This window comes from Python bivittatus, unplaced genomic scaffold, assembly GCF_059951505.1.
Source record: "Python bivittatus isolate LINGU-HERP-01145 unplaced genomic scaffold, Pbiv_v1 ctg000850_np1212, whole genome shotgun sequence".
Taxonomy (NCBI): Eukaryota; Metazoa; Chordata; class Lepidosauria; order Squamata; family Pythonidae; genus Python; species Python bivittatus.
Genome location: NW_028277112.1, coordinates 8258410 through 8285980, shown reverse-complemented (window position 1 = coordinate 8285980; position 27571 = coordinate 8258410). Strand labels below are relative to the sequence as shown.

At 37.0% G+C, this 27571-nt stretch overlaps 1 protein-coding gene across 6 annotated transcripts in view; it reads right to left on the bottom strand.

Annotated features, from left to right (window-relative positions):
• Positions 1-27571, bottom strand: part of XRCC4 (X-ray repair cross complementing 4) — a 147078-nt gene that overhangs the window by 88696 nt on the left and 30811 nt on the right. For all 6 annotated transcript variants that reach the window (XM_088129952.1, XM_088129955.1, XM_088129951.1 and 3 more), the window contains exon 4: positions 1424-1590. In XM_088129952.1, coding sequence (XP_087986078.1) covers positions 1424-1590 — 167 coding nt within the window. The remainder of the gene's footprint in view (positions 1-1423; positions 1591-27571) is intronic.

Here is a 27571-nt window from a genome sequence, read left to right as displayed (position 1 = left end):
ATCTCTTTCCTGAGGGAGGACTGAAGCTTTTCCAAAAGAACATAAACTCTTCAATCTGAATATAGGAAGGGTGAAGGAAATATCTTATTACAACATGCTACCCAGTCATGTCTTAGTCAAGAAGATCCTGCTTGAGACAGAGTGTGGATTCTCTGGGATGCAACTTTCAATCCTGTGAATGTTGGGTGGCATCACAACATACACATATTAAGAAAATGACAAAGAATTGTTTAATACAAGACATGCATAATGTTTTCCACATCAAAATGGTGATATGGGATTTGTTACTTTTGTCCATTGTAGCATTGTAGCTTTGGGGATGGGGAGATCTCTACTCTTTTTTGTTGCAGAAGTGATGGGGATGACAGTTGATAAATTTATGTTAGGTAACCACTTGGATGACATTTTTTCAACTGTTTTATCCCCATTCAACATCTGCAAAGCACATTTCAACTTATTCATTTTAATTAATAGAGCTTATGATAAACATTTATATTAATTGTGTTGAAACATACCAAGCACACATAGAAGAGAAATTTAGCAGTGAATTCAAAATGTTCCAAGTTCCCAAGTATACTGTCAGCTGCTAATGTATGCTGGCAGGAAATGCAGAATACAGGTAGTGCCTGGGTTAAGAATGCCCAGTTTATGGACAACCCATTGTTAAGAATGGAGCCTATTGTAGCAAAATTCGAGCTAGATTACACAATGTTTTGAGTTAAATACACAATAGTTCAAGTTAATTACACAATACTACTTATACAGTATTATACAGTAATACTGTTCCGGCTTACATACAAATTTGACTTAAGGACAGACCTTGGGAATGGAACTCATTCTTAAACTGGAGACTACCTGTATTAATTTTCTCCTTTTAGTTTCAATGTCAGGAATGTTTGCTAAAGAGGAGGAAGAAAAAAGAAAAAGAAAAAATTGCCTAAAGAATTTCACCTTTCTAAAAGGAGCCCAGAAGTACCAAGGTAAAATTTGTGATTCTGACACGGAAGACTTCCTGAAAAAGCTGCTAGAATTTTATTTTTGTAATTACTAACATAAGGTAAATTGTCTATCTATTTAATACTTTTCTTTTTTGTATATATTTTGTATATTCCATATAATATACATTTTGTACATTCCATATAACTGAAGTTATTTACATATGAGAAGACTATTTGGAATTTCTCCAAATAAATTTATAGCATATCTGTACATTCACATTTTTTAAAATTTACCATATTATTGAATGAAGCATAAATACTGCAATGCCCATATTTATAAACTTCAGATTAATGTGCATATTATAATATTTAGTAAATGAGGTTAAATATGTAATAATGAAATGGGCTAGCATTATGTTCACATGATGAGAAGTCTGGGGGAATCAGAAGGTTTAAAAAAACGTGAATATTATTTGTCAACTTACTGGTCTTGCATGTCATCCAGATCACTCAGAAGCCTTTCATTCTCTTTTTGCAGGTGATCATTTTTAGCATGTAGTTCTTTTACACAGTCTAGGCAATAGTTAATCAACTCTCTAATGACTTCAGCTGAGTTTGTAACCCTTTGTAATATCAACGATCCAAGTCTAAACTAGGATAAAAGAAAGCAAAAATTATTTGAATATAAAAGGTCCTGAAATTCATTTGTACATCTGTCTTATAAGACAGAGCTTGGGGGGTGGGGGAGAGAGAAAGAGCACAGAATGTTCATCTGATTATTTCTCCTTACTACATAATGTATCCATATTGATTTTCATCTTAGGTGGGGGGGAAAAACTGTAAATGCCGATAGTCATTTTAAAAGTATCTACAACTGACATTAAAAATTGAAAGCCTTGTTGATTATTAGATGGAAAAGACAGATCGTTAGAATACAAGAAAATATACTGGATTCATCTTCAATAGACAATTAGCTATACAAGCAATCAATAAATAAAATACAATTTCAATCTTGCTACATGTTGTATTTTTGTGTTTCATTGCTAATAAAATCAATGCATGTTTATACACAATGTTTAAATTTCATTCAGTTCATTCTAAAAGTCATAATTTCCCAACTTTCCATAGTTCAGGCATAATATTGTCAAAAACAATTAGAAGAGTACTTCTGAATAAAAACAACACAATATTGCAAAGCGTATCAAGCAAGTCTTCTATGGACAATATTGGAGGAATCATACTGAACAAATACATTTAGAAACTCAGTTTGCTTATCAATATTTTATAAAATCCAAGGATAATAGGGCAATGCACATGGAGCTTTTCTTTATTATTATTGTCAGATCTTATGAAATAGTAAGCAGGATAATGAAGCAGTGAAAATTTAGTTATTAAACTTAGTAGATGAACTCAAAGCAGACGTTTCTTAGCACAAGTCCACTATTACTACGATACAGAGTCCTGAACATTGGCAACCTCAACATAGTCACACACATAATTTTAAAGGAACTGATAGGAGGAAAGTAAAGCAGAAACTTGCTATAGTAGCAGGTGATAAAAGCATAAAAACAGTAAGTTGCAAACAATATTTTAAAAACCACGACAGTATGTAGACCACACTGTTGATCAACCTCAGAACGATAAAAACAAGTTGGAATTTTTTTTGAAGATTATAAAAAAATCACATAGTCAAGAACTATATGTTGAATTTCTAGACTGAAACATTTAAAAGGAATGTTTTAATAAGAAAAATTATGCCCAATAAGTAGATGGCTAATAACCTTCTATTTTGTTAATATTCCTACTTCTCCCATTCTCTTCCCAGTAGTCTGGATATTATTCTTTTCATTTCCCCTACTCTAGCAAATCTTGTCATTAATACCTGCACATTACTGAAACCTCAACAGATCAATTCATATATTCCTGCTGTGTTTCCAGCTGTTTTCCGCAATCTAGTTTTCTATCATGTGCAAATGTAGTGAATGTGCTTTCTATTTCCTCTTTCAGATTACTATTATCAAACATTCAGCAAAAATGCAACATTAAACTTTTGACAGTCCATTAAATATATAAAGCAGCCTTTGATACCATCGACCAAGCTATCCTTCTGGATGAGCTCCAGGGATTGGGGGTGGGTGGCACTATATTGTGCTGGTTCACCTCCTGTCTCTGGGATTAGTTCCAGTTGGTGTTAATCAACTGATCCCATCCTTGGCCCCTACTTTGTGGGGTTCCGCAGGGGTCAGTGCTCTCACCTCTCCTTTTTAACGTCTACATGAAGCCACTGAGTGAGACCACCCATTGCCATGGGGTGCGGAGTAAGCTGGTGGAACCCAATTATATCTTTCTGCCTCTAGCAAATTAAGTGATGCTGTTCATGCCCTATTCCAGTGTCTGGAGGCTGTAGGGGTCTGGATGGGGATCAACAGTCAGCAACTGAACCCTGGCAAGACTGAGTGGCTTTGGGTTTTGGGACTCTACAGTTCAAGGACAATGCCATATTTTTTAAATGACAAAGAAGCATGTTGCATCTGCTTCTATTTTCAAAGTGGGTATAAAATATTTGTGATCTTTTTCTCTCTTCTCTCTCATGAAATTTTTTCTTGAACATGTATTTTGCAAACAGAAAGTAGTTTGACCAAACTACATAATTAACATAATTCTACTTTTGCTAAGGGATTAGATTGAGAGATTCCATAAGTGGAGATCACCCAATGGAAATTCCCATTCAGAGAAAGGGAACACAATTTCACTTATTCCTTTAGCCTCAAACAAACTCCAGCCAAAATTCTGTTTATGAGATTTGGATGATCCTGCAAAGCATTATGAAGTGGAATAAGGAGGAGGGAGCCAGTAAAAATGCCAGCTACTTTTGAAAGGAAGAACTTTCATTGGGCTATTAGCTCTTCTATTTGCTTATAGACTATTCTGAATTTAAGAATTTATTAATAATAGCTTTTACTTCATATGGCTCCTGAAATATCCACAACACAGAAAAATTATGAGCAATACCAGCTCAACTGTAACAATTCTGTAGAGATATTCCAGAAAAATTATATTACTGCAAATTATCCTATATGCTGTAAAGTTCAGAAAATACTCTGACATGGTAACTTTATTATAACTGAAAAATACTATTTAGAAATACTGTGATGTTCAATAACCCCTTCATGGATCACTGCCTTGTCGTGGCGAAGGGGCTTGCGTAACTCAGTGAAGCCATGAGCTATACCGTGCAGGGACACCCAAGACGGACAGGTCATGACAGAGAGTTCTGACAAAATGTGGTCCACTGGAGAAGGAAATGGCAACCCACTCCAGTATCCTTGCCAAGAAAACCCCATGGACAATGTTAAAAGGCTAAAAGATATGACGCCGGAAGATGAGCCCCTCAGGTCGGAAGGTGTCCAATATGCTACTGGGGAAGAGCGGAGGGAAATTCCAAGTAGCTCCAGAAAGAGTGAAGCGGCTGGGCCAAAGCCGAAAGGACGTTCAGCTGTGGATGTATCTGGAAGCAAAAAGAAGGTCCGATGCTGTAAAGAACAATATTGTATAGGTACCTGGAATGTAAGATCTATGAACCAAGGCAAGCTGGATGTGGTCAAACATGAGATGACAAGATTGAACATCGACATCTTGGGAATCAGCGAACTGAAATGGACGGGAATGGGTGAATTTAATTCGGGTGACCATTATATCTACTACTGTGGGCAAGAAACCCTTAGAAGAAATGGAGTTGCACTCATAGTCAATAAGAGAGTGGGAAAGGCAGTAATGGGGTACAACCTCAAAAACGACAGAATGATCTCAGTGCGTATCCAAGGCAAACCATTCAATATCACAGTCATCCAAGTCTATGCCCCAACCACTGATGCTGAAGAAGCTGAAGTTGACCGCTTCTATGAAGACCTACAACACCTTCTAGAACTGGCACCAAAAAGATGTCCTTTTCATCATAGGGGATTGGAATGCTAAAGTAGGAAGTCAAGGAGTAATCGGAATAACAGGCAAGTTTGGCCTCAGAGTACAAAATGAAGCAGGGCAAAGGCTAATAGAGTTCTGTCAAGAGAACAAGCTAGTCATAGCAAACACTCTTTTCCAACAACACAAGAGACGACTCTACACATGGACATCACCAGATGGTCAATACCAAAACCAGATTGATTATATACTTTGCAGCCAAAGATGGAGAAGCTCTATACAGACAGCAAAAACAAGACCAGGAGCTGACTGTGGCTCAGATCATGAGCTTCTTACTGCAAAATTTAGGCTTAAATTGAAGAATGTAGGGAAAACCACTAGACCACTCAGGTATGACTTAGATCATATTCCTTGTGAGTACACAGTGAAGGTGATGAATAGATTTAGAGGATTAGATTTGGTAGACAGAGTGCCTGAAGAACTATGGACGGAGGTCCGTAACATTGTACAGGAGGCAGCAACTAAAACCATCCCAAAGAAAAAGAAATGCAAGAAAGCAAAATGGCTGTCTGATGAGGCTTTACAAATAGCTGTGGAAAAAAGGAATGCGAAAAGCAAGGGTGAAAGGGAAAGATATAAGCAACTGAATGCAGATTTCCAGAGAATAGCAAGGAGAGATAAGAAGGCCTTCTTAAATGAACAATGCAAAGAAACCGAGGAAAACAACAGAATGGGGAAGACTAGAGATCTCTTCAAGAAAATTGGAGATATGAAAGGAACGTTTAGTGCAAAGATGGGCATGATAAAGGACAAAAAAGGCAGGGACCTAACAGAAGCAGGAGAGATTAAGAAGAGGTGGCAAGAATACACAGAAGAACTATACAAGAAAGATCTTAATGTCCCTGATGTCCACCCTGGTGTGATCACTGACCTTGAGCCAGACATCCTAGAGAGTGAAGTCAAGTGGGCCTTAGGAAGCATTGCTAACAACAAAGCTAGTGGAGATGACAGTATTCCAGCTGAGTTATTTAAAATACTAAAAGATGATGGTGTTAAAGTGCTGCACTCAATATGCCAGCAAGTTTGGAAAACGCAACAGTGGCCACGGGATTGGAAAAGGTCAGTTTATGTTCCAATTCCAAAGAAGGGCAATGCCAAAGAATGCTCAAACTATCGCACAATTGCACTCATTTCACATGCTAGCAAGGTTATGCTCAAAATCCTACAAGCTAGGCTTCAGCAATACATGAACCGAGAACTACCGGATGTACAAGCTGGGTTTCGAAGAGGCAGAGGAACTAGAGATCAAATTGCCAACATTCGCTGGATCATGGAGAAAGCACGAGAGTTCCAGAAAAATATCTACTTCTGCTTCATTGACTATGCAAAAGCCTTTGATTGTGTGGATCACAACAAACTGTGGCAAATTCTTAAAGAGATGGGAGTACCAGACCACCTTACCTGTCTCCTAAGAAATCTGTATGCGGGCCAAGAAGCAACAGTTAGAACCAGTCATGGAACAACCGATTGGTTCAAAATAGGGAAAGGTGTACGACAAGGCTGTATACTGTCACCCTGCTTATTTAACCTATATGCAGATTACATCATGAGAAATGCCAGGCTGGAAGAATCACAAGCCGGAATTAAGATTGCAGGGAGACTCATCAACAACCTCAGATATGCAGACGATACCACCCTCATGGCAGAAAGTGAAGAAGAACTAAAGAGCCTCTTGATGAGGGTGAAAGAGGAGAGTGCAAAAGCTGGCTTGAAACTCAACATTAAAAAAACTAAGATCATGGCATCTGGACCCATCAATTCCTGGCAAATAGAAGGGGTAGAAATGGAAGCAATAACAGACTTCATTTATTTGGGCTCCAAGATCACCGCAGACGGAGACTGCAGCCATGAAATTAAAAGACGCTTGCTCCTTGGGAGGAAAGCTATGGCAAGCCTAGATAGCATATTAAAAAGCAGAGACGTCACCTTGCCGACAAAGATCCGCATAGTCAAAGCTATGGTTTTTCCAGTAGTAATGTATGGCTGTGAGAGCTGGACCATAAAGAAGGCTGAGCGCCGAAGAATTGATGCCTTTGAACTGTGGTGCTGGAGAAGACTCTTAAGAGTCCCCTGGACTGCTAGGAGGTCAAACCAGTCAATCTTAAAGGAAATCAACCCTGACTGCTCATTGGAAGGATTGATAATGAAGCTCAAGCTCAGATACTTTGGTCACCTAATGCGAAGAGAGGACTCTTTGGAAAAGACCCTGATGCTGGGAAAGATTGAAGGCAAAAGGAGAAGAGGACGGCAGAGGATGAGATGGTTAGATAGCATCACTGAAGCAATGAGCATGAAACTGAGCAAACTCAGGGAGGCAGTGAAGGACAGGAAGGCCTGGCGCAATATGGTTCATGGGGTCACGAAGAGTTGGACACGACTTAACGACTAAACAACAACAACAGATGTTCAATAAAGCAGTTAAGCTATATTTTATTTTAAAGATATTTATACTGCATTTTTCTATGTAGAATATTAAGCATTCTAATTTTCAAACCACAAACCATAAGACATGAATATGAACTTCACCAAACTTCTAGTTATATCAACATGAGTGAAGCTCTTCCACCTCAAAGCATTAAAGCAGCTGCTTCCCTGGAAAGCTTCTGTGGCTGCTTCAAAGTTCTTTTCCCATTGTCTACACGTGCATGTGCTTGCACAGGGAACTCTTCCACTGGGACTGCCAGCAAAATGGAATGCACTCACATGTGCAGAGAGCTGACAACAGCCTTCAGAGTAACCATACAAGTCTTTCAAAGGATGCAACTGCATTAATGCTTCAAGGAGAGATACTTCATTCATGTTAATATGTTTTGTGAAGAGCCTTTTTAAATGCTTTCTGGGGCCTTAGCAAATAAGTCTTCATTTGAAGGATGGAGAACAAAGGAGCTTGAATTTGTGCAGACTCTGTTCAGATGTTCCGTGTTAAATAAGCAGGGCAAACTGATCAAACATTTACTCCTCTCTCCTATATTACCTCATGTAAGGACTACCAAGTAATAAGCAGTCAGTTACAAATATCAGACTATCAAATGGTTTGGGTAAGTATTTTAACTTAAGTTGCTACAGTCACATAAATACAAATTTAGGCTTGCTACCATGCTTTTGAAATATGGACAAAGCATGAAGAACTTGGCAAAACGTAATAATGAATATTTCTAGCACTTTAAACGGCAAAACATCATGATGTAACCCAATATGTACACATAAATTGAAGCATGTTAATGCTACCTCTCAATAACTCAATATTCATAAATAGATTGATGTTTTAAAAAATTAATAAAACACATCTGAAGTGTCTAGAATAACTATTAAGTATTCAGACACCATGTCTTGAGAACTTCTTCCCCTTTGAGATGTTGGCCTTTTACCTTCAAAAGTCACGGAAATTGTATAATGTGTCTTTTAAATCTACACATGAAATTAATGTGACAGTATCATATGGTAATTTTATTTATTTAATAGAAAATATGGTTAATGACCAGCAAGTTTTTTTTTTAAAAATGACAGTATTTTAAGCCACATTCTTCTAGAATTTATCAGAATGTTAAAAGTCTCTGCTATTGGAGGGAGGGAGATTTTCTATTCTGCTCTTTGACTCCAAGGTTGGAAAGTCAAGATATATTCCTAAGAATATGAATAAGCATGAGATAATGCCTAGACTGACGCAAAATATGCATGTTCCTAAACAGAGTACTATAAATAATTTTCCAGCATGAGCAAAATCATTATGCTCATTCTCAAATAATTATAGCTTAATATAGTCTCATTTTTGTAAAATCGTACTGAAGTCCAAAATCATCTCCAGTTAAAAGTAACTAACAAATCAGTTTTCAGTTACCTATAACAACAAATATTTATTGATATATTCAAGAACTTTACAATATGGCAAAGCTTAATTTGGATTGCAATCTGTGTACCTAACAGCTATGACACTGCTTTATTTTATTAAATGAAACTATTTCCATTTGTTAGTATTTTAGAATGTTCACTAATGAAGTAAAACTATTTACATGATAGGTAAAGATGGTACATATTTTAGAAACAAATTATGCATTTTACTGTTATTTATTTAAAAGACTTTTATAGCCACCCATATTATTTACTACAACCTTGGGCAGCTCACAATAAAAACAGTAAGAACCGAACAAACACAATAAAAACTTCTGATGCCCCAGGGCAACATTCTCCCACATTTCAATTTATCCCTTTATTGGGCTCCAGCCTCATTTGACCACAATGCCTGTGAGCTATTCTTCTACTTAAAAAAACTTCTTTCAGAATACTCTTGTCCTTAAATACAGCTATTGACAGAAAATCTTTTTACTGCCTATCCATTTTGTCATCCATTTACATAGTACATTTTATTTATTTATTTATTTATTTATTCATTCATTCATTCATTCATTCATTCATTCATTCATTCATTCATTCATTCAATTTATATAGCTTGGGTTTTAACTAACATGTTTCTAATTAACCAGGAGTAAGATTAACCACAATCTATCAGTTTAGCCAGAATAACAAAATGAAGTTAAATAATAACAGAAGGAAAAGCTTCTGAACTCCTCCTTGCGATAAGAAAGAGATTGTGAGTTCTGAGAATAAGGCAAAGTTCACCTCTGAGATCCCAAAATCTAGTCACATACTGTATTTGTCTTCAATATGGGACAGCAACATGTTGCAAAAAGAAAACGGGATTCTGAGAACACTTCCACCAACCATAGAAAACATACACTCCAAATTTACCCTGCAGGATCGTTACTTTTTTTGAAGTAGTTTTAGTTGGCAAGATAGGTTAGCTTTGGCTTCCAAGTGCTCCATCTACATCCTTTTCCCTGCCAAAAAAAAAAAAAAAATCCTACTCCTGATAAAGTTATTTATTTTATGTCATTAGACTTGAAGACCACAGCCTTTTCCTGTTTTACTGATTTGGTGTCTGTCAATATCCCTTCTCAATATGGGGCTTCCATTTGACTGTCATGGCTTTAACTATAATAGACGTATATTATACATAAAACTCTTTATTGCTTTTAAAATCCTCTGAACCAGTAATGGTCACAATACCTTGCATCACTGAATTCTACAAATTTTAATATTACTTACATTAGCAGACCAGCCTTCCCAACCCCAATTCCTCCAGATATGGGAAAGCTGGAAGTGGCAGTCCAGCAAAACCAAAGGGCACCCAGTAGGAGAAGGCTAAATTAAGCACTGTCACTAATCAAAGGAAGGCATTGATCTTTCACTCAGGCTTAGGGGGAAAATAAGCATAGGATACTTGAATCACTTAATTCAAAAACAAAATTTTCATCCAGCTGGGAAGAAGTGCATTTTCCCATATTCATGCTTTTGTTGGGTCAGAGTTAGCTAAGTTTCCCAGTTCTAGTCAGAAGATGCTTCCCCTTTTTTCCATCATCACAGGATAACTGAGAAATGCATGACAAAGCTTAGGTGAATCCAAAATCGAGAACTGCAAGGGTGGAAAATACCATGTATTTTAATGCCATTCTTAATATTACGTTTTATCATGTCATTTTCCAATCTTTTATACCCATCACTCTATATGCAAAGCGCAGAAAAAAAGTAAGAAATAGTAAGCCAAAGAAAATAAGGCACAAGGTGAGAAAAAGATCTATAACTAAAATTAATTTGCACCAAAAACATTCCTATCTCTCTCCATACTTTACTCTTGCAAACCATTCTTGCTTCTTTCATATTCATACATCACTTCATGAATTGCCTTTTGTTCTTTACATTTTTCACATCTGTTTTTTTAGAATTTCATTTAATTTCATCCAGCTACGACTTCTCCATTACCTCTTTATTTATTTGTTGTGCAATTCAAACCTCATTATCTCTAGATGATCAAACCGCCCCAATCTGTTTCTTTTGTACTGGTCACTAATATAAGTAAAATATTAAAACATAGATCACCATAACAATGCTAATACTCTCTGATGGTGCCAGCTTTGCCCTCTAAATGCTTTCTCAAAGAGTTCAATTTTACCAATCTCTGGAAGGTCATCAGAGTTGGTGCTAACCTGGTCTCCAGGGGAAGGCTATTCTGGAAAACAGAGACCTCCACTGAAAAAGTGGTTTTGGACCGTAGTCCCCCAACCTTCTCCAATGGGGGACTGATAATAAATTGGATCAAAAAGAATATACTGGATAGGTTGATTCTGCTTGAAGAATGCAGTCCTGCAAATACTTAGGAACCAAGCCATATAGGATTTTATAGGTTAAAATCAGTATTTTGAATTCACACAGAAACTAATTTGTAGCCAGTGCAAGGCCTGCAAAACCAATGTTATATAGCTATGGTGATTATTACTTACCTATAAACTGGCCACCGTATTCTGCATCAATTTCTAAACATTGTAAAATCACACTGCAGTACAGGTAAACTTCACTTACTGACTGCCTTGTTTAGTGAGCGTTCGAAGTTATGACAGCGCTGACAAAGTAACTTTACAACTAGTCCTCACATTTATGAACTGGCTTGTGACAAGCAGAATCAATGGAGAAGGCGGCAGTAAAATCAGAAGTCATGGTCACATGATGTCTCACTTAATGACCATGGTGATTCACTTAATGATCACAGAGGAAGTGAGGTTGTGAGTCCACTGTGTGATATCTCACTTAGCAACTGCAGTGCTTAGTGACAGAGTTGTCAGTCCCAATTGTGGTCACTAAACAAGGACTACTTGTAGTCCAAGCATCATAATTCCAGTCTTCTTTATCATATGCTTTCTCTATACCAATAAATTTATAATAAACTTTCTCACATCCAAACATTTCTTAATAACCTGCTGAAAAGCAAAAAACTGATCTGCATATCCTCTTCCTGGAATAAAGTCACACTGAACTTCCCAAAGTTTGCTCACCTCTTGCAGCTTTTCTTGTTACCTCTTGCACTTTTTCAACCAGAATTCTGCTAAATATCTTCCTGGCAGACTTAATAAATGAATCCCTCTCCATAATTTTTATTTACTCTTAGAGAACAGATGCTGTCTTCACACATATTATAGTTATACAACCATAAGCAAACTACATCTGTATTTTAATATCACTCAATACATTGCTATAAATTGTACTTTTGTAATGTGACAGAAAGGAAACACTATTAACCACATGGCTAGAAATTATATTAAATACCTTTAAAGTTAATGTAAATAAAATGAATTCAATTTTAATTTTTGTTTTGATCTTACCCACTGCTATTGAGAGTACACTCAATGGCCAAGTGTGACCTTCAATCTAGAAAAGTTGCATGCTCATGACCTCATTACTCAGAGGGAATTGTAGGGCAGTATTAATGGGAAAGATCTTTGTGCCTTGCAGAAAAATCTCATCTCTAAAAGGTAGCTGGAATCAAACTGTGAATGTGAGAACTGCCATAAGAAATAAGACTGTTGTGTCTATAACATATCTCCTCTACAAACTAGAATCAGAAATGCTTGGTAACATTCTAGTGTAGCATACTATATAAAACATGCTTACTCTAAATGAAATCCTATTTCTCACAATACTTCTATTAGATTTTTTCTAATTGCAGTAAATAGAAGAATACATTAAATTACATAATGTTGTCTTATTCAAAAACTTACTATAAAAATATCAAGCTGAATAATCACATTCAACCATTGTTGATAGAGCTTATAAAAATTGTGGTTATATATTGTATTTAACATTAAAATGCACATTTCTAAATAACTTTATATAAAGCTTGTTTCATTTTATTTTAAAGCAACTCATCATTTCTGATTTCTGTCTATATCATGCTACAATAAACACAGCCAACTGAAATGGCAGATGATTTAGAGTTGGGGTTATTTTGGGGTCTAGCTGTTGGTCATGAGTCAGACTTCTACTATTATTTAGTTCTAGATTAACCCTCCTCTTTAAAGAATCCAGAGTATATACTCCATTTTTAATGAAGTAAAGCAGGGTACTGGAGGAGGGTCCTATCCCTTCCCAAAGGTGTAACAGCCTGAACTCATGGGAGGTAACTATGAGAAATTATGGGAAGGCTGGGAAAATAATGGAAGGAAGAGTAGACATAAACAATCAAGAGATACAATGCGAGTCCTTTGGCAGTTTATTTTATAAACAGCAACTCAGCCTGGGAAGCAGCATTTCAAATCATTCAAAAGGACTCCACCTTAATGAACTTATTATAAATGAGAGCTGGAAATTCCTCTTGCAATCTTCAAGATTTGATATTTATCTCTAGACTAATGAAGTCTGTGTAACTTCCTTGATCTTGCTCAACTATTTGGATCTTGACAACAGCAGTGCATTTCCTCTGCTTTTTATATTACCAGTCTAATTAAATGTTCTGGAGAAACTGAAAGCTTGCAGACTCTTTTAAAATATGCTGATTGTTCCTAAATTAGCTGTGGATTTCAATCCTTTCTGCATCTTTTATATACTGTTAACACTTTGGCCTTTGAATGACTTAGATGACCACTATCAGATGCCAAGAGTAATTTTTAAAAATTGGAATGGATCCAGATAAATAACAGGTTTTTCACCACAGAACTATTTTCATAACTATAGATATCTGTGCCACTCTCCTAAATGTTACTTCTGAGTATGAAGGGATTCTTTGGAATGGTGTTTCATGTGGCACCGGGGGGAGCTGCAGCAAGACTGGGAAACTAAAGGATTCCTTGAGCAAGGTATCTTTCCATTCACACAAGTCTCTGGAACCAAATCAATATATTTTGAACAGCACAATATTAAACATTCATGTTTATGAAAGTTCATATTCAAACAAATATTATATATAAATATATTAAGAACATATTGAAATTTTATACAGCTTTTTCTTCTGTTGCATTTAGTAATGCTTAAGTTTGTAAGTAACACAGAAAACATTTTTAGTCCTGAAAATCATTAAAAGGTAGACATTTAGAGCTTTATCTGTTTGTTTGTTTGTTTGTTTGACTTATATAGCTACCCATCTTATACACCATAACTCTGGATGGCTTATAAACAGCAATAAAAACAGCACAAAAAAAGAAAAAAAAAGAGCAGAAACTCCCAATTTCCCCTACAACAACACACTCCCATCCATCAACAAATTACTACTTTACTGGGCTCCAGCCTCACTCTGCCCCAATGCTGGTGGGAAAAGCCAGCTCTTCAAGGCTTTCTGGAAGGCTAGGAGGTCAAGGGCCTGCCAGATCTCAAGGGGAAGGGTGTTCCAGTCACCACTATGATTAATCAGAAGATTTGGATTCAGTGGAGCTTACTGTTAGGTTTGTGCACATGTTCTCAAACTTTGTGATACTGAAACCTAAAATAATAAATGAATCTGTGTGCTTTCCCCATGTATAAAACTAAGTACCGTATTTTTCCGACAATAAGACGCCCCCATGTACAAGATGACCCCCACTTTTCCAGCCCAAAATTAAAAAATCAATATTTTAAAGATAGTGCAGAACACATTTTTATTTAGTAATTAGTTAACATTGACCTGATACACTCGGTGGGAGGAGGTCCAAACCGTCTCTCTGCAGCTCTATTTCCAGGCTCTTTTGCTTAACTGATTACATTCAAGCACGAGTGAAACTGCAGATAGCTTGTCTCTGCAAACAGCCTTCCTCCAATTGGTTTGTTCAGCATCAGCTGACGTCAGTTACATCAGGCTCGTGATTGGAGGAAGTCTGTTTAGGAGACAAGCTATTTCACTCGTGAGAGTGAAGGAGGCTAGCAATAGGAGGAAGCCTCTCTGCAGAAACAAAGTATGGGCAGTTTGGAACCGCGCGATTCTCGGCTGACTTCCTTGAATAAGACGCCCTTCAGTTTTTAGGGTAAGGATTTTAGAAAAAAGTATCGTCTTATAGTCGGAAAAATACGGTAAGTAATAAATAATGCGATATTGAAATAACTAAAGAAACCTACTGCAATTTATAGTTTTCACTTATGGCTAGACCCACAGGTCTCAAAATTCCCTCTGGATTTTAATCTCAGAGCAGCTTTGCACAGGCAAAGTGGAAGTGAATTTTGACATCACCCCCACTTTTCCGAAGTAGGCCAGATAGTTTTAAAAAAATATATATCGCAACTCTCCATCCCAAATTGCTTCTCAGTTTGACCTCCCAAATGCCCAGTTGCTTACCCTGGGTTAGCAGGATTAAGACTTTAAGGCTATTTTATTACTGATACTAGAACATATTCATATTGATTTAATATATAAGTGTCCTGATTTCTTCCTACCATCTTGTCCCTTTTGGTTAAATTCTATGTAACCCCCCCCAAAAAATCTGGAATCTGTGAAAATATCATCCAACTTGGATGAAAGATTAGGGGAAATGAAGGAGATTGTAATCCTGTTTACTGAATTAATAACTCAAGCATTGTCCTGGTGTTGTTAATATGAAGCATTTTCTTCTATTCTGCAAGTCAAACTTTACTCAGTACACAATACACATGTTGGTAAAACTCTCCAGAGGAAAACAAAAAGATACTTCACATTGAAAGGGGAGGAAATTCTGGCAATTACAAAAATATTTATTTTAAAAACAATTGGATTGTGCCAGCTGAGCAAGGAGTCAGAAACAAATTTTGTTATTGAAACAATTTTAGCTAAAGAAAACTGAGTTGCAGTTATAATATTTTGTTCCCCATCTCTATTCCTTCATCATAAAACAAATTTTTCTTTATTCTGATGATGAAGAAACCGACCTGAAGCTAATAGTTTCACATTACTTTTAAATACAAAAGGCACTTTTCCAAATATTTTTTTCTAGACTACCAGATGTATAACCTTCTCAAAGCCTTCCTTAGCTTCCCCCCTACCCACATCATAAGTATCTTTACTGGAAGCCAAGGGCTGATTCATACATGCATGTACACATACTTAATTTCTCACAGCCTCCTCGGAGAAATGCCATGCTTGAAATGAACCAATATAAAGGCCCTGTCTAATTCCTGTTCAATTTGTGGTAGTAGTTTTTTATATACAAGTTACTGAAGTACTTTTTGGAAGTATTCATACCTTCCTCCTTCATGTATTAAGATCCACAAGACTATTTAACATCATTGAATAGTAACACTGAGAAAATTCCTGTGCTGGAAACACTCCTCCCCACAAGTATTTTGTATAGTACCTAGAACCTTCTCATTTTATATCATTGCTGTGAAGAGTAGAAAAATGCATAATAAAGTCATATCATCTATTCCTCTGGCTAAATGTTTCAGGAAAATAAGAAAAAAGTATGCATTGAAGTGTTCAGGGACAACTGCATGATCAGCACATCTAGCCCTTCCTTAAACTCTGGAGATGAATAACAAATGTTAAACAGAAAAACTAACAGCATTCAATGCAGTAAATTAATTTCTTTGAATACTCAAAATTCTGACCCTATTTAGTATTAAAGATCAGAATATGCAGTCACAGTCTGGGAGGATATATGCTAGTTAACCAGCATTATCAATGTTTCCAGAAATGTCACCATTCAATTTACATGAAATACACAGTGATATTTAGCAGTAAATAATGTAAATAATGACCCTCCTGCCCAATATCTAGCTCTTAATAGTCATTGCAAACAAAGGTCCAATTCAAGCATGGAATGATATCACTCACCACTCAGACTATGAACGTGGACTTCAGCTACAACAGACTTGAAAGCATTTTGAATTTGTAACATTTCAGAGGATGGATATGTTTATAATGCCCAACCATTAGGCAGCAACCACCAAAAAACTCTAAAGTCAAGGACCCTTTAAATTTGTGTGTGTGCAAGTTGAATTACAACATCTGTGCCAAGATTAACAAATGTGATCCTCAAGGGGCCATTATTTCATTGATTTACTTACTGAGGGCTTAACCTAAAATGGCTATTGTATATATTCGAGACAAATTGTGTCCAAACTCTGCTAGGTCTTACAGGAAATGCACTTTTTTCTTTTAGCTGCATGTAGCAAACGTTTAGAAAAGAACAGTTTTAAATTACTTAGTTTGCACAGTATTTTAGGCCATGCAATAGTTTGTATTAGACTAATTATATAGACAGCACAGACATACACAATATCAGTGTTCATTTCCTCACCTGCAAATTTGAGTCCAAAACAGCTTAAGAAGCCAGGCAATCAAAAATGTTTCCTATATTGCATGAGCTTCAAACCTCCTTCATTGTAGTAAATCCCATAGTTCTTTAGTAAATGTGGTACCTGTCCAAGAATATATCCTTTTTGTTCTACAACTATGGTTTGAAATATGCAGAAATAAGTCTTACTTAATTTAGAGATATTCTGAATAAACATGGGATTTATATATTTATTCATTAGATTTATATTCCGGCTTTCTTGTATGATCTTAGGATAATGCAGGCAGTACTCCCTTCTCCAGTTTTTCTCCACAGTCATCTGCAAGTGAGGTAGGATGCACTGACATTGATTTATCCAACATCATCCAGAGAGTTTCCACAACTGTGGATGGACCTGAATCTGGATCTCCATTTTAAATACTATACTACACTGTTTCTGGATTGCTTGTTTTTATGCATATTCTGCTGGGGGGGAGGGAGGTTATTTTTATTTAATAGCCACAAAAATCCTAAATCTGCTTAGAAGACCTCATTAGGAAAGTAAATCTGGAAAGTGAAAAATCTGGGCTTAAGTAGTAAGAAGACAAAGGTAAATACTCACTGAACTTAAGTGATTGTAAAGAAGTGAAGATATTACATAATTTTGTTTCAGGGGACTCAAAATTACATAAAAAATGGACAGTCTGATACAGAAGTAAAGAAATTAATCCCAACGATTAAAAAATTAATTTTTTTAATTTAAATTTTTTTAAATTAAAAAATTAACATGGAGATTGTGAAGGATAAGGACATTCCAATGCAAAAAAAAATTAGATATTAAAGCAATGGGCTTTTTACTGGTAAGGTACAGAGATGAAAGTAGATATTGATAAACAACAAGACAGATACCTTCAAATTATAGATTTGGAGATAGTTACTAAGAGTATCATGTACTGCAAAAAAAATCAATCAGCCTTGGATTAAATAAAGACCAATGCTCACCTTGAGGGATTATCAGAAAGCTGAACTTCAAATATTTTGAACATGTGATACAAGCATATATTGAACAAGAAAAAAATAATTATGTTTGGCAAGATTGAGGGAAGCAGGAAAAGAACATCACAGATAAAGTGAATGGACAGGATAAAAGCAATTACTATAATACTCCTGCAATCATGAGTTGCTGCTGGAGATAAGTCATGCTGGCGATTGTCCATGCAGTCAACATGAGTCAAGTGCAGCTTGATGGTACCCCACTATTTCATCTAAGTTTTAAGACCCACTTGTTTGAAGTACAGAGAAAACAAAGAATATGTAACAGTTACTGATATCAAGGAGTCTGCTCCAGTAATGAAATTTAACTCTTCCACAAACAGCATAATATTTATTATTCAAACCATCTGTTTTTAAATGTTTGTGATACAACATTTTGTATCTTAGACATTAAATATTCTTAGACCAATAAATGAAGCAAACATAAACTTTTATCTAAAATTCAGTATGATTATATAAAATCATACTTCTCTTATGCAAATAGTTTCAAATTACTCCTTTATGCCTTTTAACTGAAAAATCAGAAGGTCACAGATTTGGTTTACAGCGTTTTCTATTACGGCAGGAGCTAGAAGTGATGCTAGGATTAGTTGCATCCACAATCAAAGGGCAGATGCAGTACATCTATACACGCAAATGAATTATCTTAAACTAATTATCTCTATTGTATTCTCTGAGGAAAAAAATCTTCTTTCAGACTGAAAATGCAAATGTTTCAAATAAAGATTGGGACTGTCAAGTAAAAGAGTATGCAGACTGTTTTAATCAACCTTTAACAGTTGACACTGAACACTGAGTTCAGAAACACAGGTATAGATATGTATCTAAAATCAGTCAACAGGTATACTTAGCTAATTATATCTTTATTCAAAGGTTTTCACTGGAAGATCACAGAGTTAATGCAAAATGCAAATTCATAGATACAAAATTTGTCTATAAATAACAGAATGCGGACCATCAATCCAAACACAAACCGCAACCCATATTATTATTTTTTTTCTTAAGTAGTAGTAAATGTTCTGGGAGTTCAGTAGAATTTTGCCTTTTCTGTTGTACCCCCTACCCTGTGGAACACCCTTCCCCCGGGATACAGCAGGCCCCCACCATTTTTTTAGCCTTCCAGAAAGCTGTAAGAGCTGACATTTCTCCCAAGCACTAGGACAGGGAGGGTTGGAGCCCAGAGATAGTATAGATTGATGCATTGGAAATGATGTGCATTGGTTTTCTTAGTTTTCTAAGTTTAGTTTCTTAGTTTTCTTAGGCTCGCCATGTGGAGAGGAGAGGAGAGCAAACACGCTCAGCAAGGCTTCTTGCAAGGAAAGAGCCTCACCCTTCCAAATGAACCATACCGGGGCTGCTCAGCTCAAGTTTCTCTGTTGACAACAACCACTCGTCAACTCCTACTCCATGCACTGACCTGACCTGCAAACCTCATGACCCTGACTCTGGAACCAAACTGGCTGACGAACTTCTACAAAGTTTTTGACCCTCGGACTTGCCTGACCGCCATTGTTTTGGATGGGAACTCTTTTAAAGCAAGCTTGCTAAACTTTGGGGGACTTGCTTCTGTACTGCATGGCATGTGTGCTCACCCTCGCATCTTCTTGCTGCTTGTTTACTGATTTTGTAAAACCATTTAATAAAGCTTGCAATCACCTCTCCATGTGATTGTCTGTGTTTGGCCTGGGACAGGACAAAAGTAGACATACATCACAGTCCTTTGTATATCTACGGGTAGTCCTTGACCTACAACCATTTGTTCAGTGACTGTCCCAACACCCCTGAAGTCACATGATTGCAATCTGGGCCCTTGGGAACCCACTTGCACTTACAACTAGTTGCAGCATCTGTGATCACATAATCACCATTTGCAACCTTCCCTGGGGAAGCCAGCAGGGAAGGTCACATGTCACTGGAGTAAATCTGCCCCATCCATGCACCTTCTCCAGCCCCTCTGTGCTCGAGTTGCACCAGCCACTAGCACACACCTGTGCATCCTCACACACACCCTCATACTCTTCCTGACCCTCCCTCACACGCTCCTCAACCCTCACACACACAACCTTGCTCTCTCCCCTATCCAGCAGCAGCCACTTATCTGCCTGCCAGCTTGCAATTTGCAACTTCCTGCCAGCTTCCCCACTGACTTTGGTTGTGGGAAGCTGGCAGGAAGTTGCCTCATCTAATGACTGTGGGATTCAGTTAATGACAGCAACCAGGACTGCAGGGATTGCTGTCGCTAAGTGATACAGTTGCACTTTACGACCGCATTGCTTAGTGATGGAAATTCTAGTCCCAATTGCCATTGTAAGTCGAGGATTGCATCCACCATTTCTACATAGGACTTATTCCCCAATTAGGGTGTACAGTAATACAATCTTAACCTGCAACAAAAAGCACTAAAACCAAGTCACCTCCAATTTTTAAATTCCACCAAAACCATATGAAGCCATCATTCTCAGATTCAGGGAGTTTTCCTAGCAGAAAGAATTTCACAAGTCCAGAGAAGCCGCTGAAAAATGGTTCCACATTCATCTGTTTCCCAGTAAAAAAAAACGTATCTTCTGAAAGGTAATCTCAGGAGAAAGTTCTAGTAAAAGATCAACAGAGGATCTTTTAAAAATGTTAACTAATCTAATGAGATAAATTAACTGCTACTTACTAGTCCAAGGAAAGTACTCAATATTGTATCTCCTGGGATACTGCTTTGCAATATTAATTGCTATTCAGAATAGACCAAACATTGGTCTACAAATTAAGTACTTTGTTAACGTATTCTATCATTTCCACAAAAAAAGCTGGGATAAAACTCATACTTTTCATCATATGAAGCTACATTTCTGAATAGAATGTTAAGATCTTGTTCTACATGATCATATGATTATACACGATGGCCACGGAAGCACCAAAAGTCTTTGTAGTTGTATGTCAGCAATATTAGGCAGGGAAAGTAAAGAATATTCTACCTGATGTCATATTGACAAGTGATAAATCAGAACCAGATTGTGAGTTCCTGTTAATTTAACTTTCAGTTATGCAAGGTACAGAAGCCTGATTCCAAGTCCAGCACTATCCTCTGGAATTTGAGTGGGGAAGTGGACTCAGCTCATTTACTGAATTCAGCCTCCAACTTGATCCAGTGGCCTGGATGATGGAGTTGGGTTTTAACTAATAATGCTTCCCATGTGTCAAGCTTCTCCCACCTGATACTAGAATTAGAACCCCTCAGACAGTGCTTCAAGGATACAGCTCTGATAAGTTATGTTTATTGCATAACTCTTAGAAAAAGGTGTTACAGAAGAAATCCAGTAGCAACCAAATATTACATGGAAGCCACACCAGTAGGTTCAGATTTTGCCCATTTCTCCTAACTATGTGGCATTACGGGCTGACAACAATTTGCTTTTGGATAGGAAGAGCAGTAGACACTGTGCAATGTATGTAACAGAACAGCTCAGACTGTTTGCTTTTAACCTTGCCATAACTAGCTCACACTATATTCTAAATCTTAGAGAAATTGTATCTGTGTCCTAAGCAGCCTCCCCAAATGGGAATGGTGTGTGAGTGGGTAAATTTGTTCAGCCAAAAGCCTCTTAACATAATCCTTGGTTATAGTATATGGTCTTCCAGATTTTACTCAGCGAGTACCTTTCTTGAAGATGGAAAAATAGCATACATCTAGTTGGCTCAGAAAAGGGTTGCCCAATGTGATCCCTGTTTAGAATGCTTGTATGAGCATGCTGGTTAAGACAGAATAATCTAACCCATTATTAAATTCTCTCCCCTCAACATTCAACAAGGCATTCTCACTTTCATTTTGTGATCATGCCAGAAGTTAAATGAATTTTGAATTTGGCTTGACTCCTATTTTTTAAAAAATCCATCCGGATATATGCACTGTTCCCCCATCTCTTGTAAAGGCTTAGTATCAGGAAAAGTAAAAGGTAGTATTATAATACCACTTTTCCTTTTTGTTACTAATACAATTTGACAATATCATAAATAGGTAAAGAAAGAAAAACAAATAATTTGAGACACATGCAGACAAACCTAGGTGAAAGTTATTCTCAGATATGAGCAACTTTCATATTTATAGAGTTTACAAAGCTAATACGTGGGTTCTGTGTTTCCACAGCAATACACAGCCTGTTTACTCTAAACATTACAATCTAAGAACATTTAGCCATTTTTTTCCTTCAGAGAGAAGCCAAAAGTTAACACAAAAGGCTAAATGCATGAAGAATTAGTGAGTTCCAAAATGAACTTCAGCCAATCCCACAGACGTTTAGGACCAAAAAGCTGAACTACAGCTGTTTTAGTTTAATGTAGGGATATATTGCTCAGCATACACCCATTACAATTTTCCTACTTTAAAAAAAATGGAAGAAACATTCATATTAGTAATGGAGGGAAAGTCTATTTAAATATATAAAAATATACAGTAGAATTTTTAATTCTACTACTCAATTGAAAAATGTTGGTTTGGGAAGGACATCAGAAGCAGTTGTTCAATCAATTTGGAGGAGGCAACAGAAGCAAAGGTTTTATATGGGGCTCAGCCTGTTTGACAAATGTGTCACAAATTTCAGCTCAAAGCACTAGACAGCATCTTGGAGGGGTTTGGCCTCTATTCTATTCAAACATCAGCACAATGCTGTATTGACAGACAGGATACCAGGCCTGGCTCTATGTTATAGCAAGGCACGTGGTTCCTTCTATTTGTGTTTAAGAGTGTCACAATCCTTTACTGTCTTTACTGGTTATAGCAATTTGGTGGTCATGCTCTTTTTTTTTTCTTTTGGCCCTTTCCTTTTTTCCTTTGGTCTTATGCCTCCCGTTGCTGACGAGGCACACCCAGCCTGGCCCTATGCAAGGCAGCTGATAGCTGCGCCAGGCCTTCTCCCCAAGGCCCTCACATTCTCCAAATCATGCACAGCCTTCTCGTGATGCTTTGGAAGGCATCACAAGAAGGGTGCATGCGATTTGGAGAACAGCATATGTGATTTGGAGAAAGGAAGGCATGGCCTTTTTGCGAGGTTTTGGAAGGCCTTAGAAGCCTTCCAAAGCATCGTAAGAAGGGCATGTGCAGTCTCGGGAAGAAGGCCAGCAGCTGCCTCACATAGGGCCAGGCCAGGCACGCCTTGTCAGCAGCAGGAGGAAGAAGATGGCAAACGTCAGCTGGGCCTGGCAGGGCCAATGGAGTGCAGGGCAGTGTGGGCAGCTCGGGCTTTGTGCTGTGGTGCAGGGCTTGAGGCAGCACTCTTCGGCAGCGATGGTGGCACCAGTGGCACTGGGGCTGAAGTAGAGACCCAGGAGCAGCAGCAGCCAGCAGAGACTGCTGAAGGCCCCGGGGCTCTACTTCAACCCCAGCACCACCTCTGCCAAGGAGTGCCGCCAAAAGGGCAGAAATGGGGAGGAGATAGACTGGTGGGGAGAGTTCAAGAGAAGCAGTCCTTTACATTGCTGAGGCTCGGGGCCAGGAGGGACAAAGCCAGGAATGGCTTGGATAGGGGTAGGTTCTCGGCTAATGGTGGTGGGATTTAGTTAACAATGACAATGGGAACTGCCAGGATTTCCGTCACTAAGTGATGTGGTCATGTGACATTGCGCTTTATGCCTGCATCACTTAGCGATGGAAATTCTGGCCCCAATTACCATCGTTAACCAAGGACTACCTGTATTCCTAAATCACGAGGAGGAAAGTAGGAAAACTTTTCTGAATGTGAACTGTCTCCCTTTCTTGGTGTGAACAGTTCTAGGATCCAAACCAGAGTTCATCAGAATGACATTTGATTCAGATAAAAATAACCATGCCCAGGTTCTTCCATTCTTTAAAATTTTCTCCTTGGATAATTCCTCCCTGGTTGAACATAATATTACTCTGAATAGCATTTTCAAGTCTTATTAGAGACACTGCAGGAGGAAAGCCATGTTAGTCTACAGTAGGCAAAAATTAGAAGGAATCTCCAAACACCTATTCAGATTCAATTGCATTTTATTAAAAAGCATAAGCTTTCATGAACTATAGTTCCCTTTGTCAGCTATACTTGCATGGAGTAGCTAAACTGATATAGGATTTAAATTGGGATAAGGTGGGGGAAAGAGGGGAAGACAGGGCGATTATGCAGATGCAGGTTATATATGAGACAGATTACAAGTACCTTATAAATTAACAATTGTAATGTGATAAAAACCCATTGTTTGTTGAGACCTGAAATGGCCTGAAACCTTTTGATGTATTTGAGATCAACAGTCTCTCATTCAATTGTGTCGATAAACTTTCCTTGTTCTAAAACAGCTACTCTGAAATGTCAGGATGAAAAGGAGATTTGTTCTCTGATATCATTGGATACCACTGTTACTTCATAAGTTTCAGTACAAGAATTTGGAGGTACTTGATTTCATTGCTAGAACCCAAAATTATGCCTAATTCATATACATCATATACAGCCATATGCAGAAACTGATTAGAATCCAATTCCAATAATATTCCCAAACAAATTTGTATTAAGGAGGAAAGCCTGTGTGTCTACTTCTTTTATCTTTAAATTACTATATTATCATATCACATCCTATTTTTTCTACTATTAAAAATGTAACAAGCTTTCAAATCAACAGACAAATCAAGTGTAGCATGCTCATAAACACATTTTGCTGTTTTACAGTATTATCCCCCTTCATTTCAAAAACATACATGAATATATCCTTCAAACAACAAAGCATAATGCAAATGATTCTGCATACAACATATATAATTAATTATTACATAATACAAGGAATCAATTATATTGAATGAAGTAACATGAATCTGGAACCTACCAAAATTTGAATTCTCAAATATCGACAGATAAGAAATGAAACTGAAAACCCAAATTTTTCTACTGAATTTTTCATTGCCATGCTTCACAAAATCCTGTATTCTGCAATTAGGAAAATTTGTCTTGTCAGAATATGTCAGAGTCTTGCATCATCATGGGAAAACCAAGAACAAAGTATCTTATTCTCTAGACAAAAATCCAATAAACTTTTTCATCATCTGAAATTAGTTTCAAGGTCCTGTTCCAAAATGTTGCACATTTGAAAAGATACTGATTAATAGTAGCCTAGACTTTGATAGTGATCTGCAATCTTTAGCAGAGAAAGTAATAACAATCTTGATAAACAAACAAACAAAAAAACTTCCGTTGAACTATTACTGCTGTCCTGATACTGGAATACAGAGGCTTACTATATTTCACTGTAGTCATAAAAGTGAAGTGTTTTTCTTTAATTATAGTTGACAAAATCATGTTACAAGAAATGAAAAAGTAATTGAATTCGCAACACAGGGAAACCTGCTACAAGATAATTTATTTGATTTAAAAATTATTCATCACCCAAGATGTTGCTGCTTTACAATACCTTCTTACAAAAAGGACAAACTTACTGGTCCCTTTGCTCCAAAGTCATACATCACATCCACAATAAACTTAAATCCGATCAGAGGTCAAGATGCAAATGGCAGCTCATCTCTGATAATAAAATAGAGAATTACTGTGAATTCTTTTGAGATAGTAGCCTAACCCTTACACAAGTCTTCAGGGGTGTTACAGTTCTATTTTCCTTAGCAATTCTTTGAGGCAGACTATTTTTTTTCACACATGGAGAAGGTTGTCATCTAATAATGAGCCTGAAAGATCTTTGCTAGACAATCAGTGGATAGAGTTCCTTCATTATTAAAATCTAACAGAATTATTATTTATTAAGGTACTTCTGTTCTGCTTTGCCCTTAAAGAAGTGCTCAGGAGCCTTACAAGGGCTATAGATTTTTTTCTCCAAGACAGATGAGTGTTAGTCTCAACTGTACTTCTGCATTTAGTAAGCATATCTGAATCCCCTCACTAAATTACATCCATTACATAAGCAATGCAGTTTTAGATCATCCTGTTTGTTTCTGTCTTCTGTTTTTGCCACACCATCTGGAAGGTTATCTACTAGAAGAGAATACTATTGTGTTATGTTAATGAGGGACTTGGTTTAGATAAGAAGACCCAGACTAAATCATAAGAAAAAGCAATCCCAGATGAAATTCAAAGGCAAAAATATTGACATAGTTTGAACTTAAAATCACATCCACTTCTCATATGTATCTACAGTATAGAAAGCGCCATCTTACTTCTCCACAACTTTATTGTTGTTATTGCTTTTAAATCTATAGTTTACCCAGCACTTCAGAGCTGTAAATAATTTTTGTAGTGAAGTGTTCCTGGTTCGGAGAGGTCAGACATAGTTCAAAAGGTTTCTACTCTTATTAATAATAAATACTCTAAAATGTTTCCCATAGGGTGCTATCCTGCATATCTGTACAATAATTAATGAAAGATGCACATATTATGGTCTACACTGTCATTCAGATAGAAATGTACATTTTTATGGGAATATCAGATATGAAATACAGCAACTATCTATTATTTTTGTAAGTAATGAAATGATTGGCCAAGGACCTTTGTCAATGAAGCTTTTTCACTCCGCCACTGCATCAAGAATTGGTTTAAAAAGTTTTTATTTTAAAAGTCACTTTCAACTTGGGAGGTATCCTTTGTGTTGTAGGGGAGATTTTAGCCAGGCATTTTTCTGGATTATTCTCACTTTCACTGGAAAAGCATAATGAAATTTTATACCAAAAGGTTGTGAGAAATGCAGAGGTGAGCAACAAGGACCAGCATAAAGTCTATATAGATACTCATAGAAAAAAATGCTTTTTAAAAATTTTCCTTAAGTGCTTAAATGCTTTGGCTATTTTCCAAGCAATAAAAACTGATACAAGTAAGTCCTCTTTGCTCTAAATGTCTTTAGCAGACCCATACTGTCCTGTAGGAAGTGATTAGGTGAAGTCTGAACAAGCATGTATTTTATTTTCATTTTGGTACTGTACTTGCTACATACTTCTTGTCCTTGCTGCCCTAGGAGGTGGCCTTGATGAAAGTCCATTGTTCCCAAAGCTAAATACATGTGTTTCCAGATAGCATAAATATGCTGCAATGACTAAACAACATTTGATGAACACATGCAGCATTGGAAGTATGCCAAACACAAACCTTTGTGTTTAAAAATGTTATAGAAATACTGTCTGGCACGTCTGATTTAAATTACATGGCAATTAAAATCCACAAGCTTTCAATATCCCGAGTTTAACCCGTCATGGTTATCATCACTATTCTAAAGGCAGCAATAGCCCTAAAGGTCAAAGTGCATAGTACAAAAATATGATTCATGTAAAGCTGGGAAAAATATAAATCTTCCTCTGGTCATAGATGACTATGAATTTCCTCTGCCTGGTTATGATCAAGCATTTAAAAATGATTACTTAACAAGGAAAACAATGCCTTCCTTGCATATTTTCTTTTTGTTTAGTTTTTGGCTCTATAATTCTGAAAGAAAATGCCACAGCAGTCATAATATTAAACTAAGGCTATGACTTTAACTACGCCAGTGCTGTGTCATGAAAGTCTTAGCAAGAGTCAAATATGGGTGAAGTGGGGGTGGGTCAATAGGAGACTCAGATGTAGCAATGCAACAATA